The 13,317-nt window shown below is 47.9% G+C and overlaps 1 protein-coding gene across 7 annotated transcripts in view; it reads right to left on the reverse strand.

Moving 5' to 3' along the window:
- Positions 1-12,461, reverse strand: part of DNAH9 (dynein axonemal heavy chain 9) — a 284,870-nt gene extending 272,409 nt beyond the window's left edge. For 2 of the 7 annotated variants that reach the window (XM_045164842.1, XM_045164840.1), the window contains exons 1-4: positions 11,918-12,454; positions 3,005-3,201; positions 775-933; positions 39-169 (exon numbers count right to left, since the gene is read on the reverse strand). In XM_045164842.1, coding sequence (XP_045020777.1) covers positions 39-169; positions 775-933; positions 3,005-3,201; positions 11,918-12,334 — 904 coding nt within the window. In that variant the 5' untranslated portion in view covers positions 12,335-12,454. Of the gene's footprint in view, positions 1-38; positions 170-774; positions 934-3,004; positions 3,202-11,917 lie in introns of all 7 variants that reach the window. The other 5 variants (XM_045164839.1, XM_045164841.1, XM_045164838.1 and 2 more) reach the window with 4 other exon arrangements.
- Between the last annotated feature and the right edge of the window lie 856 nt (positions 12,462-13,317).

Here is a 13,317-nt window from a genome sequence, read left to right on the forward strand (position 1 = left end):
CTGAGTATGAAAGTATGAAAATACTTGTGGATCCTCACCTTCTCCAATGTCTCGGAACATGGCTTGGAAAGCTGGAAAGTAGCTGCTCTGAAGCTTATCCAGAAGTCCCACCATGCCCCTCCTCTTTATCATTCTCAGCTGATTATAAATGTATTCCAGATCTTCACACCTGCAACACAAGGAGAAGCATCAGTCCAGAACAATGTCAGGGAACACAGTCATGCTGCCATGACTGGCCTTCAGATAGACGGAGAGAGGAGGTCTGCCTTGGGGTGCTTCCGCAGAGGCCATGCTCTAGTCCAAAGAGCCGGGGCCTCTGTTCCCCGAATAGCAAGGGCAAGAGCCTCAGTCTGGACACAGGTTCAAAGGAGCAGTTGTAGGAGGTAACAGCAGGGAACACTGCTGACCATCTGGTAGCTCAGAAGCTCAGCAGCTGGAGGTCATTAGCTCTCACAGTGAGGTTTTGGGTGGGGTGTTGTCAGAGCAAGGCTGCTGGAGAAGGGCCCCACAGTAGGGCAGCAGAGTGGTCAGGAAACCAGGCAAGAGGATGGGGCATCTCGGCATGGGACACAAATGGGGCTGGAGCCATTTGTGGAAATGGGCTGGGGGAGGTGGCTACTGAGTCCGGTCCCACCCCCAGGCTTCTCTCATCAGCCCTAGAGCCAACAGCTTAGTGTCACTTGAGTCAAGGCAGCTCTTCTGTGTACTGGGAGGTGACACTTTCGCCAAGGTTCAACGGTCATGCCTCGTTTCTTGAGGCGTTTCTGTGCCCACCTGGTCCTCCAGAACTCCAGCTCCACCTGCGGGGTGGGGTTCTCCCCCTGGAGGAGCGGCTGCGAAGACTCTCTCTTGAGCACCAGCTGGATTTGGTGGCTCCACTGGATCACTGCAGACTCAATGGCGTAGATGATGGACTTGTCCGTAGAATCCAAGCTGCGAAAGAGACAAGTCTCCTGGGATGCAGGGAAGAGCTTAACTCTATGGGCTATGTCACTTCAGTTGTGTTCGACTCTTTGTGACCCCATGGGCTGTAGCTCGCCAGGCTCCTCTGTCCGTGGAATTATCCAGGCAAGAATACTGGATTGAGTAGCCATTCCCTTCTCTATAGGATCTTCGGGACCCAGGGACTAATGCGGGTCTCTCATACTGCAGGTGGATTCTTTACCCTCTGAGCCACCAGGGAAGCCCCAACCCTTACTTGAGTCCCACCAATGCCAGCCAGCTCCCTGCTTGATGAGTCAGTGCATTCTTTGGGAAGATCAGCTGTCCTTGGGAAAGAGTTCGTCTCTACCCAGGACCAGGTTCATCTCCCTGCTAGTCCCTCATCTGGTCTCAGTTCTGACCGCCTCAGCAAGAAGAAATAGGTTACTTCCTCCTCCATCAGGCAAGTTGTCAGATGTCCGAACATTACTATTGTCCTCACTTTTCCAGTGAAGATGGAATTCCCATGTGTTCTCGCTCATACATCTTTTAAAAAAACTAACTAGGGATGTTTGGAAAGGATTAAAAATCAAAAATACATTCTGGTTTGCCTTTTCATACAGTCTGAACTGACAGCTGTTCATGGCACTAGTGGTAAAGAACCCACCGCCAATGCAGGAGATGTAAGAGACAGGGGTTCAGTCCCTGGGTGGGGAAGATCCCCTGGAGGAGGGCACAGCAACCCCACTCCAGTATTCTTGCCTGGAGCCTCCCATGGACAGAGGAGCCTGGAGGGCTACAGTCCACGGCGTTGCAAAAGTTGGACACGACTGAAGTGACTTAGCACACACACAGGCATGCCGAGAACACAGGACACGGGTGAGACAGAATCTGTCATTTGCATTTTTCATGCCAGAAATCCACCTTCGCTTCATTTAATTAAGTTCATACTTGCTAAGCAATGATATGGCACAAGTGATTATGGATGATGTTAAAGGCAGAATATACTCACCTCCCAGTAATACGATCCAGCCTCTTGGGAAATTATCAAATTTGAACAAAGGGAGACAAACACCACAATGATTATACACTCACACTGAATGTTGTTATATTCAAAGAGAGAAGGAACAGAAGAAGGGTCGTTTGAAGGTATTTATTTTGAAAATTGTATATTTTTATGAAGCCACTCTAAGTTTTCCAGTTAACTGGGATTGCTTCAAATTATATACATAGCAAATTACTTCCAGTATGAAAAAAACTCACTGTAAAGTATATTTCTATCCCATGCATCACTCATTCTGCAGATCAAATCATGGGCCCTGAACAGACAGTACGTTTGGCAAGTCCCAGCAATGTGCAGACTGAACGCGTGAAGGCAAGCGTTGCCACAAACATACAGAAGGCTTACTAGAAGACAATTAAAAAATATACATGTTATTTTAGGTACATAGCCTGACTCTAAAGAAAAAGAAGGAAATCCCCACAGAACAGAAGCAAAGATAGCTCAGGGCTGGAATGGTAAGTGGAAGCTGACCGTGGGTATCACTCTTATAAGGAGAAGGGCCATGGGGTTTAATGCCTCTCCAGTCACAGAAGGCAAGGATCTCAAGCTTCGACAAAGCTGATTTGTTTCTACTTGGGGGAAAAAAAAATGTCCCCAGGACCTGAAAACACTCTCCAGCTGCTGCTGGTAGAGGGTCTGGACAGCGACACGATGTGCTGAGTAAATGCTGGGAAGAGGCGTGCTGTCTCCCAGACTGGACCTGGGTCTCTGCCAACGATGAGACACGGTCCTGATAAGGGAAACGCTGGAATCAGTGTGGCTGCTCTCAGTCCTCAGATAGTTCTGGGTGGAAAGAAGGCCACGTTGCCGTGACAGCCTTGAGAGACTTGGGTGGGGGTACTGGTGAGGGTGGTAATCAGCACGGAACACACAGTCTGAGAATGCTGGCCAACAGTGGGCTCATGTGCAAAAGAAGGAGACGTGCAGAGTCAGGGACAGAAAAGTCGTAGAGAAAACATTCAGATAAACCAGCATGTCCCCTATCTCCGAGGCCCATATGGCCAGCCTGGCGGTACTTACGTGGCCTCGATTTCAGAACCCTCAGAGCCCATGTTTTCTGAGCCGACTGGAAGGGGCAGCAGGGTTTTTCCCCTCGCTTGCTCAAGGAGAACCAGAAGGTCACCCTGGAGGCTGTAGGCATGCCGCTGGACATCTTGACAAACCACATGGGGCCAGTCTAGGTGGTTCTTCTCATTGGCCAGGACAGGGATGACAACCTGGAACAGATGTGCACGGGAAACAAAGGTGGGCAACTTCTGAAACCCTAAAGAAGGACTATCTGGGGCGGGGGAAGTTAGGCAGTTTGGGATCAATGTGTACCCACTCCTATATTTAGAAGGGATAATCAACAAGGGGGCTTCCCGGGTGGCTCAGTGGTAAAGAATCTGCCTGCCAAGTAGGAGACACAGGTTTGATCCCTGCATCAGGAAAATCCCCTGGAGAAGGAAATGGCAACTCACTACAGTATTCTTGCCTGGGAAATCCTATGTATAGAGGAGACTGGCAGGCTACAGTCCATGGGGTCAGAAGAGCTGGACACAACTTAGCAACTAAACAATAACCACCGACAATGACCTACTGTGTAGCACAGGGAAGCCTGCTCAATGTTACGTGGCAGCCTGGATGGGAGGGGAGCTTGAGGGAGCATGGATACATGTATATGTATGGCTGAGTCCCTTTGCCGTCCACCTGAAACTATCATAGCATTGTTAACCAGTCCCTCACTAGCTCTCAGAGTTTGGTCAGATTCACACCCATTGAGTCAGTGATGCCATCCAACCATCTCATCCTCTACTGCCCCCTTCTCCTTTTTCCTTCAATATTTCCCAGCATCAGGGTCTTTTCCAATGAGTTGGTTCTTCACATCAGGTGGTCAGAGTATTGAAGCTTCAGCAGTTAATCAGTTATGAAGTGAAAGTTGCTCAGCCATGCCTGACTTTTTTCGACCCCATGGACTATACAGTCCATGAAACTCTTTAGGCCAGAATACTGGAGTGGGTAGCCTTTCCCTTCTCTAGGAGTTCTTCCCAACCCAGGTCTCCTCCATTGCAGGAGGTTTTTTTACCAGCTGAGCCACAAGGGAAGTCCAAGAATACTGGAGTGGGTAGCCTTTCCCTTCTCCAGTGGATTTTCCTGATCCAGGAATGGAACCGGGGTCTCCTGCATTGCAGGTGGTTTCTTTACCAACTGAGCTATCAGGGAAGCCCTAATTAGCTATAATACCCCAATACAAAATAATTTTTTTTTTTAAAAAACGAAGACTATTCTGAGAAAGGTCGAGAGAGCTATGTACAACCTTTTGCAGGTCTCCCTGTCTGCTAAGACCTAACAGCTAATACCTAACATTATGAAATAAACATCATGTACTGCCTTGACATCTGGTAAAATTGGGGGTGGGGGGCAGCTGCAATAACCAGTCACAAGTTTCCCTACCCATTCTGCTCCTGCAGAGAAGGTCCCTCATCCAACATCCCTGTTTATCAAGGGCACCAGGCACGTCTGCTTCTCATCCCTGGGGAGTGGGCTTCAGTTCCTTGCCAGCCAACAGAATATTCCCCCAAGCCAATCCCATCCTCCTCCAGGAACCAGTGGGCCCCACACCCTCTGGAGAGTACAAAGCTTGTCTCCCACACTTCCTGGTCGTTCACTCTGTTCCCACATGCAATCCCTATGTGGCCCTGCCTGGCACAGGGTCCTCCTCCTGTGGACTGTATCTCTGATAATAACCTGTGAGCAGTGTCATCTGTCCAGTGCTGTGTGTTCAGCCATGTCCAGAACCCTAGGGCAAGAATCCCTTCCTCATCACAGGGTGAATATAAGTGACTGAAATTGTCACAAAGGCCAAGAGGCAAAAAAAAAAAAAAAAAGCAGGACAAATGCAGGTAAGCATGATCTTCTGTCTACAGATGGTCTCAGAGACCATTTTATTTATGTATTTATTTTATCTGCTTATTTTATTGCCAGTTTAGACTTTATTACTATATTTTGTTATATCAGTATTTTGGTAATGTGTGTATGTGTGTGTACATGTGTGTGTGTGCGCGCACGCACATGAGCTCATTTGCTAAGTCATGTCCAACTCTTCTTTTGACCCATAGACTGTAGCCCACCAGGCTCCTCTGTCCATGGGATTTTCCAGGCAAGAATACTGGAGTGGGTTGCCATTTCCTTCTCCAGGGGTTCTTCCTGGACCAGGGATCAAACCCTCATCTCCTGCATTGGCAGGCAGATTCCTTACCACTGAGCCACCAGGGAAGCCCGATATCCATTGATATAGCCACATGTTAATACAGGAGCAAGCTGAGGAAAGTCACAGTGTGTGGGAGCCCAATCATGGGGAAATGAAGGCAGTGCCATTAGTTTATGACACAGCAACGGGGGGAGAGGGTAGCTTTGTCTAATGGCATCAGCTTCAAGCTGGATATTTTTTGACTTGAATCTAGAAGCAGCAAGTAGGAGCAAGGTTACCTGTCCCACCTCCAGGCTCAGAGGTAGAAGGGATGAATCCTTGGGAAGAGATGAGTTTGGGTTAGAGCAGGTGACAAGGAGGGGTCAGAGAAGTAAGGAAGCTTTTAAGTGGGATGTAGAGTGACAATAATTCTTGTCATTTGTAAGGAAAACCTGCAACTAATGTAACAACTTGTTTTCAGTCACATCTAACTCTTTGAGACACCAGTCTTTCCCACAGAGGAAAATCCCTTGGACAGAGGATTTCCCAGGCAAGAATCCTGGAGTGGGTTGCCATTTCCTTCACCAGGGGATCTTCCTGACCCAAGGACTGAATGCACATCTCTTGCCTCTCTTGCATTGGCAGGAGGATTCTTGACACTAGCACCACCTGGGAAGCCCAATGTAACAGAGAAGAATCCTGACTCTACGTGCGATCAGTTCCTTTTACTCTATTTTTGTACTCTCTTGCCTGTCTTAGTCATGTTGGCTCTGCCTCTTTGTATTAATAAAAGGAGGTTGCCCACAGCCAGAAATACACATGACAGTCCATTCACAAGGCTCTGCCTCCCAAGCCTGACCTTTCAAGGTATAATAAAAAAATGCAGAACAGAGAATAATAATTGTCCAGTTGGAGGCTTACAATGTGACCAGATCCACTTGGACATCTGCAAGAATAAAGGATTCGGGCACCAAGAAATTTGCAATGAACAGCCACACTCCCTCCCCTTTTAGTAGAAAGAAGCCTAAATTCTCCCTTGGAAACGGGTTCTGCCAGTCCATCATCTCAAACTGCCAGCTTTCTAATAGAGTCACTATTCCTTGCCCCAGTGTCTTCTCTCTTGATTTATCAGCCTGCCGTGTGGCAAGGAGTATGAGCTTGGATTTGGGGATGCTAACATACTCTGTTTCAAGTGTCTTGATAAATTATTTTGAATTTCACGACAAGCCTGCAAGGTGTGTTGATTCTGACTGAGGGGAGCTCACATCACACTGCAGAAACTTGACGGAACAAGGATTGGAACCTGGATCCCCCAGACTCCTAATCCATGCTCCTGTCTCCGGAAAAGGGCCTGAGGCAGAAGGCAGATGCCCCCCACCCACTGCCCTGGGGGAGTGGGGGTAAAGCTATTGGAGATTCATTTCCTGTGGACTGAAACTCCAAGATGAGAACAGCAGGGCAATTAAGGGAGGAGGCTGGACCCTGCACAGATTTATACATTTCTTCTTCTGGAAGTCAGGCAACTTCCCAGACCTCACGTGCGCAGAAAAGGCTCCTTCGAGCCCAAAGGGGAGTTAGGCAAGGGATGTTCTACCCACATGCCTTTTCGGTAAAATCCATCTTGGCTAAGGGATGTTTGGACATGAGAGGATCCTGAGATAAACCAAATATGGGCAGTGAACCAGTCAAATCAAAATGACTGGCCAAGGGAAACCTGGAAGAAATATCCCATAAAAGTTAATCCAAACTGCCACGAGGGTGTGACTCAGCGACTCTCTCCCTGAGTCCACCAGTGTGTCTATCCACATGTACTGTACTCTTTTCCTCTTAGTAAATACTTTACTTGCTTCACTACTTACGGTCTTTGGGCAATTCTTTTCTGCAAAGTCAGAGGCCCAGTGTCACTGACCACTGGGGCTTTCACTGCCACGACCCAGCCCAGGCTCTGGCGGGGAACGCAAGCCCTGCTCCAAATCATTGCAGGCTGAGACCACGGGAGACCCACACTTCTACAGAAAACCAACCTACAGCCTCCCCTTTCTGGCTCCCAACCCATTCATCTACAGCTGTACTTGCTTAACACATTACTGACTAGAGACGTATTAACATGTCTTTTGTTACCCAAACGTTATTGACCGAAAACCTATCAGTATGTTTTTAGAGAGTGATACAATTAACATCACCGAGTGAATTTGTTAAGAGCTTAAAATTGATTAAGGGTTCATGATACAACTTATGAATGTCGTTATCATTCACATTTTGCTCCGTTAATTCTTTGTTCCAATCTTGTGTATATTCTAAATGTGAAATTTTCAAAGATGGCGCATGGCGAAATTGTGAGTGAAGAGGAATTTTTTCGGTGAATTTTATGCATATACGCTCCCTGACTATCTGAACGACATATATAATAGTGTCTCTGAAAATAGCAGCTCTGCAGAATATAGTTCTGATTCACACGATGTGAATATAAGACCAACAAAAAACCTTAGTGATTGATTCTGATACTGAAAGTAACAATGAAATTCACGGTGCTGGAGGACGCTCCTTTGCTTCTACAGAACAGTGGACTGAAGACGATATTGAAAATTAGAAGACTTTAAAGGTGTGCCTATACTGAATATAGTAACCCACAGAGAGTTAGGAAAATGACAGAATTAATTTTTGGCCTGCTGAAATAAAATTTCCGGCCACGGGCATTAGTTTCCTCAAAAATCCCCCAGTCAACAATGAGTTAACAGGAACTAGGGCAGAATCTCCAGAAATGGCCAGGGAGAAAAGTACAGAAACTACTGGAACCAGAAAAGTCCAAAACGGCCGAGGGCCGCCACCCACGATGCGTCCACCACGCACGAGACTCTGCGCATGCCTGCTCCTCTCACTCAGCCCCGCCCTCGCTGTCCACCCTGCGCCGTGCGGGACACCCCACTTCCCACCTGGAGAGAACGTGGGCTTTTTCAGAGCCATACCTCTCCCACTTCTGCTGAACCTGTTTTCCTTTACTTGGCACTAGCCGGCACTGGACAAGGGAAGGACCCAGTTGGAGGTCCACCCGACTGGACACACGGTTGGAAAGGATGGGTAACACTCACTCTCCAAAACCACATACTTACAACACAGTATCCGAGCGCCAGGGCCCTAGGAAAGGAAACCTGGCTGGCTGCAGTGAATAAAGGGCCAGAGAGGAGGAAGAAGGGGAGCAGGAGGGCTGGTTACCATATTCCCTCACTTCTTTCTCCAAACGCTTCCTGAATGTTATTTGCTTTTTACCTTGTATTGGTGTAATAGGGCAAAGACAAAGTTACAGTTTATGGCTTGGAGACATTTTGGCTTTTAGTGCAGTTTTATGGGAAGGTATTAGGAAAGGGGAGCTCATAGCCAAAGGTGGAGATGAGAGTGGGCAGGACAGCTGGGAGGGGAGAAGGGGCTCAGGAGACTGAGATGAGCAAGATCCTGAATTAGCCCTGGATCCTCTTTGGGGAGTGTGAAAGAAGTAGACTGGTCGGGGGTGGGTTGTGTGGCCCAGGGACTGCTGTTATGAGGTTTTGAGAAATTCAAGTAAAGGCCTGAGATATTTTTTAAAATATAATATTTTATTTAGATTTTTAAAAACAGATAACACATTTACATGGTGTAAATTTTTTTAAGTACTAAAGCTTTACAGTAGAAATCAAGTCTTCAGTCTATCCCCGTACCTCCCTGTGTTGCCCATTTCCTCCCACCTAGGGATTACTCTCTAAATGAAGGTTTTTTCTTCCCTCCCTCTCTTCTCTTTTTAGCAGAAATGGTAGCATACCTTTCTGCACCTTTAAAAACTTTTCTTAAATCTTAGCATTATCCACAATAGCCAGGAGGTGAAAGGAACCTAACTGTCCATCCCTGGATGAATGGGATAAAGAAAATGTATATATACATACAATGGGATACTACTCAGCTTTAAAAAGGAAAGCAAGTCCATCACAGTGCTACTTTGAGAATGAACCTCCTTGAGGACAGTCTGCTGAGTGAAATGAGCCAGTCAGATAAGGACAAATACTACTTGATTCCACTTCTGCCAGGCACCTGGAGAGGCTGAGTTAACAGACAGAGAAAATAAAACGTGGCTGCCAGGGGCAGAGGATGGGGGAGGTGGGAGTAACTCATGATTGGAGATTTTTAGCCATGCGCAATCGGTGGGTGATGGAGATTTGTTGCTCAGTGATGGGTATGAGGTTGGAAATTGTTGTGAGAGTGAATTTAATGTTTTCACAATAAAGAGAAAATTAAGGGCTGTCTCATATCAGTCATTCCCTTTAATTATAGATGGACCCTAATTTGTTCACCCAGTATCTCACAGATGAACACTCTTTGTTTCCAGCCTCTTTCAACTCACCAACAAAAATTCTCAAACATTTAAGAGTCTGAAGTATTTTATTTTTATTACTTTTTGGCCAGGATGCATGGCATGGGAGATCTTTATTCACTAAGCAGGGATGGGGCCCGTGCTGCCTGCACTGGAAGCATGGTGTCTTAACCACTGGACCGCAAGTCCCTAAGAGTCTGAAGTATCTTAAAATTACTTTTTCCGGTTGGACTGCATTTCCTTGGCCATGACCCACTGTCCTCTACATACATTAGGTGTAGCTCCATCTCTGAACCTTTGTTCAAGTTACCCTGCTCTCTGTTTATCCTAATCCTTTTCCTTGTTCAGGAGCCAGTTCAGCAATGGAGGTGAACACGCAGGGCTCTCAGACCACATGCATCTGTCTGTCATACGAACCCAACAGCACTTCTTTTTCCATATCAGTAAACCTTTTTTATTCTGTAAATTAAAAATCTATTCATCTATTTTGCATTTTGTTTATCTTCTTTTTTTTCTTTTTGTTGAAGAATAGTTGACTTGCAATATTGTTTTAGTTTCTGTTCTGGTACACAGCAAAGTGATATATATATATATATATATATATATATATATGTATATGCATGTGTGTATGCTAAGTTGCTTCAGTCATGTCGGACTCTGTGACACTATGGACTGTAGTCTGCCAGGCTCCCCTGTCCATGGGAATTCTCCAGGCAAGAATACTAGAGTGGGTTGCCATGCCCTCCTCCAGGGGATCTTTCTGACCCAGGGATTGAACCCGGGTCTCTTATGTCTCCTGCATTGGCTAGCAGGTTCTTTACCACTAGCACCACCTGGGAAGTCTATGTATATATATATTCTTTTTTAGATTCTTCTCCATTATAGGTTATTATAAGATACTGAGTATAGTTCGATGTGCCATACATTAGGTCCCTGGTGGTTATCTATTTTATATATAGTTAATCTCTTAATCCCAAACTCCTAATTTATCCCTCCTCCTTTTCCCATTTGGTAACGGTGAATTCATTTTCATGCACTTCTTCCCATCATCACTGTTCAAGAAGGGTTATGAACCAAGCTTGGATTCCTACAGGGATGGATAATGTTCAGAAAACAAACAGCAATAAAGCCATTGGGTTAAGAAAATATTGAAATACTCCCATATCTACTGAACAATCTAGTTTCCCCAAGTCCCCTTGAGTTCCACGGTCATCCGTGACCCTTTTCTGGAACTCCTGCTCCCCACAGCTTCCTAATGGAGCAACCAAAGGCCCAACACCTGATGTAGCAGAGAGCCTCTAGTACCCAGTTCAAGCACTGAGGCCAACTTTGTGTGTGTGTGTGTGTGTGTGTGTGTATACGCGTGCATGCACGCGCTTAGTTGCTCAGTTGTGTCCAACTCTTTTCCATCCCATGGACTGCAGTCCGGCAGTCTCCTCTGTCCATGGGATTTTCTAGGCAAGAATACTGGAGTGGGTTGCCATTTCCTTCTCCAGGGGATTGTCCTGATCAAGATTGAACCCACAACTCCTACAATGGCAGTTGGCTTCTTTACCACTGTGTCACCTGGTAAGTCTACTAGCTTTAAATATTTTATATATATGATGACGTCCACAGGTGGGATCTTGTCATTTTTCTTTGGTGCTCCCCACAGTACCTATCACAGGGAACATGATACAACAGGGGATCAAGCCTCCAGAGGCACATCCACTTCACTTTCAGGAAAGTTTTTACTCACATTCCAGAAAGTTCTAAATGTCCCAAAGTCTTTCCCAGGCACCCCTGCCCTCTCGAGTCTTCTGCTGTGGTGCCACCGAAGCCCCCGTAATCCAATCCCTGGAGCTCTTCCTTCCCTGTGCTCCAGGCGGACCCGTCCAAATGCCTGCTGGGCATTTCATATACTGGATGTCTCAGCTGCTTACCTGAGGACAGGGCTGACCTCCGGTTCATGAATGAAATGAAAATCAAAACCAAACCACCTCTTCTTTTTAACTCTTTCCCTTCATCCATAGGACGTGCCCCTGGGTCTAATATTCCCTATCATTTGCGATGCCAGTTTATATAGGGGGGATTCAGAGATAGCGCCTCAAAAAGAGGTCAGGATCCAGGCCCTCTTCCGACTCTAGCCTCCCCTTGACTTTGGCCTGAATCCAGACCAGGAATGAAGCAAGCTCCCTAACGTCCAGACTCCGACACGACCCCGGCTCAGATTTCCCCCAGCTTCCATTTCAAGCTCAGCCCAGGGTCCTAGTTTCCCGCCAGCTCCGCCCCTCCAACATCGCCCCGCCCATCTTATTTTACTCGCGGCTCCTCAAACTCAGCTCCCATCGGCTGTCGAGGCCCCGCCCCGGTTCTCCGGCCCCGCCCCCTGCTCCCGTCCCCCTCCCCAGCGGCGGCCAGCGCGGGGCGGTGGGCCTACTCTCACCTCTGAGAAGAGCGCGGCCAGATGCTCCAGCGGTGCAGCGGGCAGGTCCCCGCACAGCACTGCCCCGCGGAGGCTGCCGGGGCCTGGCGGCTCAGGCCTGGTGCGCAGGAAAAAAAGGCCCTTAGCCCGAGGCGGGCCGGCCTCGGGTCCCGCGTCCAGCCCCATGCGCACCGCCAGGCCCCCAGGCCCGGGCCGCACCACCAGCAGCGGTCGCGGCCCCTCCGCGGCCCCCTGTCCCAGGAAGGCGTGCAGCAGCTGCCCCGCATCGGCCGAGCCCGCGCAGCGTTCCCAGGCACCCGCGGGCGGCCGCAGGCTCCGGGCCACATAGGCCCCCAGGAGTCGCAGCCTTGGGTCGGCGCCGGGCTCCCCGTCCGCGTTGTCCTCAGCCTGCGAGGCCCGCTCCTCCGCGCTCGGCATTGCGCGCAAAGCAGGATGCCGCGGTTTCCCGGGCGACGGGGACGCGGCCAGGACTCCCTCCTCCGTTCCCCTCCTATTGGACACTTGACTCCCGGTCCCGCCCCCTCAAGGCCAATAAGGTAGGAGAGGCTCGGCAAGGAAAGGGGCGGGGTCGCGTCTCTGTTGCTAGGAGACCATCTGAGGGGCTCGTTTCCAGTCTAATCTAGCGGATTCGAGGTGCTCGCGTGTGACTGTCCAGGGCAATGGCTTTTTGATGAGGTACGTGGAGGCGCGATCAAAGGTATAAATGCTGGTAAAGGAGGCTGCTGGCTAAAGTCACATTAAATTCTTTAGAGGTCTCCAGTCACTGAAAGTATTATGGTTCTCCCACCTGCTCCCAAAATGTGTAATGCAAAGGTAAAACAATGTCAAATGTAAGGGAATTCAGCCAAATTTTTATAGATTTCCATGAAATGTTTTATAACAGTGCTTGTGTGGCTACTGAGCATTTAGAATGTGCTGTGTTACTGGGGAACTGGATGTTTCATTTTAGTTAATTTTAATTAATTTAAAATGAAATGACCACACGTGGCTAGGAGCTGTCATATTAGGCAGCTTAGCTTTAGAATTCTAATACCAATTATGAAAAAGTAAAATAGTTTTACTGTCCTGCTTTGTTCATTTCTTAAGTGTGTGCTTAATCTGACAAATGGGGCCTCGAACTCTGACATCACATTAATTTCCGTGAGTATGGCAGCAGTTAGTTCTTTTCAAAAAAAATTTTTTTTGGCTGCACTGTGCAGCATGTGGGATCTTAGTTCCCTGGCCAGGGATTGAACCCAGTCCCCCTGCATTGGGGGGCATGCAGTCTTAACCACCAGACCGCTAGGCAAGTCCCAGCAATCAGTAAATGCAGCAAAGCACTATTACATATGTAGTGTCTTCAGGGCCTCCCCATCCTATGGGGATCTTGTCTATGTCTGGATCTTGTCTTCAGAAAGATA

The sequence above is a fragment of the Bubalus bubalis genome, chromosome 3 (assembly GCF_019923935.1).
Source record: "Bubalus bubalis isolate 160015118507 breed Murrah chromosome 3, NDDB_SH_1, whole genome shotgun sequence".
Lineage (NCBI taxonomy): Eukaryota > Metazoa > Chordata > Mammalia > Artiodactyla > Bovidae > Bubalus > Bubalus bubalis.